The sequence below is a fragment of the Castanea sativa genome, chromosome 1 (assembly GCF_040712315.1).
Source record: "Castanea sativa cultivar Marrone di Chiusa Pesio chromosome 1, ASM4071231v1".
Lineage (NCBI taxonomy): Eukaryota > Viridiplantae > Streptophyta > Magnoliopsida > Fagales > Fagaceae > Castanea > Castanea sativa.
This window is the reverse complement of record NC_134013.1, coordinates 32,519,385-32,523,041: the sequence shown is the minus strand read 5'-3', so window position 1 is coordinate 32,523,041 and position 3,657 is coordinate 32,519,385. Positions and strand designations below refer to the sequence as shown.

The 3,657-nt window shown below is 31.7% G+C and overlaps 1 protein-coding gene across 1 annotated transcript; it reads left to right on the top strand.

Moving 5' to 3' along the window:
- The first annotated feature begins 1,603 nt into the window (after positions 1–1,603).
- On the top strand, positions 1,604–2,576 carry LOC142621900 (uncharacterized). Its single transcript, XM_075795273.1, has one exon. It carries the CDS (start codon positions 1,666–1,668, stop codon positions 2,281–2,283), a length of 618 nt encoding a protein of 205 aa, XP_075651388.1. The 5' UTR covers positions 1,604–1,665; the 3' UTR covers positions 2,284–2,576.
- The last annotated feature ends 1,081 nt before the right edge of the window (positions 2,577–3,657 follow it).

Genomic DNA, 3,657 nt, shown 5'->3' with positions numbered 1-3,657 from the left:
TAGAACATAATTATATTTTATAGAGAAAAAGAATATTTTAACCATCGTACTATAAAGCATTAGCTTTCTTGTTGGTAAAATTTAGATGGTTGTACTGATTGATATAATATATATTCATAACCTACTTACATATTGGTCCAGACACTCACCATGTAGCCGAGATCATGAAGTGAATATAAGAATCTTTACATTTGCTAATGCAAAAATTATATCATCTATTTTAACATAAGAACTAACTTTTTTATTTTACATAATCACTTTTAAAAATACTTTCATAAGAGTATTTATTCTATAAACCATTTCAATAAAATATTCATCTATATTCACATAACCATTTTTGCAAAACACTCACACACACCAATCAAAAAAGTGAATTGAGAAATAAATAAAATATGTTTTTATATATGTATTGAAGGGGATAAAAATAGGAGACGGATATTTCCTCCGTCTTGGATGGACGGAGCGGAAGCAGACGGATTGATACCGTAGGAAATGCATATAGGACGGTGTAGGTCATTGAGTATCCGTCCTATATGGATTTGTTATAAATTCTTAGTTGTGTGTCACACGATATGTTTGACTCGGCTTTGCTTTATCTCCACACAAGCGTGTATACTTGAAATTCTTGCGTTACACGTTTGACCATAATAAGAAGACTCCTATATGGAAAAGAGTTCAAGAAGGAAGTTGTATCTTAAAAGGAAAGGTAATTCTACGCCAATATAAATACCCCAAAAACCCTAGCATCAAGGTACGCACAATTATCTCAACTCTGGCACTCTAGGGTTGAAAAATAAGACTCTAACTTGACATTCGGAGGATTTTTGGCCGGCACCACACCGGTGCTCTCTTTTAGGTCCTCTTTTTTCCTTTTGCAGGTATTGCTTTGGTTTGAGGAGTGCTTGCAACTTACTGGTGATTTTTCGGCATCATCATGTATAGTAGTTGTATAAATTTTTGCGGATACTATAATTATGGACAAAATAAGAATAATTTTAAACAAACTAATGTGAGTGATTTTTTGGGTTGGATAGTCATTTTGCATTTATGCAATTTTACATCTACTGATGCAACTATGCAGGTGCTCATATGCTATATGTCTAAATTCAAAGATAAAGAGTATTCATCAAAAAAAAAATCAAAGATAAAGAGCAACTCAAAGACATACATGTTCAAAGAATTTTAAGACCTAGTATTTTAGTTAAATGTTTCCATGAACATGGCCCCTTCTCTAATTTCACAATCTGGGTCGCTAGGGGTAAAAATATGGATTTTTAAGGAGGCACATCTATCAATCAATAAATTTATTTGATTTGGACCGGGTTTGGCTCTCCCATACCGGGCCACCTCCATGTAAGTATTAAAGTAGTACCTTTTTTTTTTTTTTTTTTTTTTAAACAATAGTACCCTAATTATAAGACATGTCTTTCTCACATCCACGAGTATACAATTTTCCCATTTTGTCCCCATTTCATTGTCTCCTCCTTGTCCCACTTCATCAATGACATGGGGTCGTTTTCTTACTTAATTATATTTTTAGTTTTTTTACTTCTAGTTGTTCAAAGTTTATGAGCATGGGTAACATATCTCTATATATAGAAGCAAAGAAGATCAACAAGAAAGGAAAAACTAGCATAAGAAACCAAATTAAGTCTTCCTTCTTCAATGGATTCCTCAGCAACTCTTAGTAGCCGTGCCCAACTTGTCTCTAGAGAATGTGACAACATATTTCCGAGCACAAAATACCTATCCTCTCAAAGGACACCTTCCTTTTCCTCCTCCTCATCACTTTCACCATGTTCTTCTTCCTTTGGATCTTCCAATTTTGCTGATGATTCCCCACTTAGTCCAGCCACTCCCCTTAGATATTCTGGTGTTCCATTTTCTTGGGAACATTTACCAGGAATTCCCAAGAAAAAACAAGCATCCAAGAAAGAATCCTCATCAAAGCTCCTTCCATTGCCACCAACTAGTACCATAACTCCAAGCTCTAGGAAATCCAACTTGGAAGATGTGGTTGGGAAGAAGAATTGTAAGCAGACTTTAAAAAAAGATCCATTTTTTGCAGCATTGGTTGAGTGCTCCAAGGATGATGATCAAGATCAAGAACCAAATAGTAGCATTTGGAATAGTGCTAAGGTGTCTAGGAGTCTAAGTGATCGTTTTGGTTTTATTAGTCTTTACACTTCTTGCAAGAGAACTTCTGCAATCTCAGAGTCCATTATCTATCTTCCAAGGTCAAGCAGAACTTCCTATGATCTGATTCATCACCGTTCCAGCTGATCAACTTGGTATAATTTTCAATGATTCGACTGCCGGGTTTGTGTTTTCTAGTTATAAAACAAAGCACTTTTTTTAAAAAAATTTCCCTGTTTTTGTTTTTTTTACCTTTCTTGGTATTTGGACTTGAAGAGGACAAGTATGTATCAAAAAAATATTTAAGTTATTGTAACATGTCAATATTACTAGGAAGCAGTGTTAGACCCTGCTTTGTTTAGTGAATGATTTGCATTTTTTTAATCCTATTTTTGCATTGTGATGTCAAAATCTATTTATAATATATGATGTTTGCTGTATTTCATGTGATGCATGAGACAACAGGAGTGAAATTTACTTAAGCCCATGTGGGAACAAAATGTAGGACCCTAGCGTACAAGACAGCTATGGTATTAATTTGCCTTTTATATTTTACTTTTATGATATCCATAATAACATATTATTTTTATGTATTTTTTCAAACGATGACACAGTTCTGACACACTCTTACGTGTGTATCGGGAAAATGTTAGTTGTTGAGCGACCTTATACTATAAATTATTTCATATTTTATACTATTTTTCCTTAGTATCTCACAAATTTTTCCTGATGTATACTCTATAATATGTTCCTAATCGAGTAAAAACTTTGATAAAGTTGTTTATGTATTTTACCTTATATTTTTCAATAAAATTTGACAATATGGTTGTATTAATTTTTTATGTATTAATTAATACAACACACCATTTCATAAATACAATTAAATTCATTATATAATTCATGATCAATGCAACTAATTGGATTTAATTAGAAAACATAACATATATATATATATAATATCTAAGAAATTATATCCTTTTTAAAACTACCCAAAGACATCTTAGGCTAGTAATGTTTTGGCTTCCTTCCTCCCATTTTTTAAAGAGTGAGTTTATGTTCAATTTACTGTTTCCTCTAAAAATGAATTTGACTTTTCTTAATTCTCCCCTCTTTGGATAAATTTTTTATAAACATGTTCTTAAAAATGATCTAGATGCTAGATACCCCTTTTATCTTGACAATGCTTTTATTTATCTGGGACAATTTATAATATTTAATAATTTCCATTAAATTAGTTAAGAGTCTTATAACTCAACTACTTGATATATACCTCAAAGTTTTTTTTTTAACCAAGACAGATAATTTATTAAAAACCAAGACAGATAGAATTCAATTCTCTCCTTCCCTAACTATTTAATTATAAAAAAAATACTAATTACCCTTAAATCAGAGAATTATTACTCTCATTTTAGAAACGGTTGGTACTTATGTCTTCAATTTACACCTATAATAAGTTTACCTCATACTTCGAATGTCATCATAAGATTTTTTTTTTTTCTCTCTTTATATCGAAGAAAATTC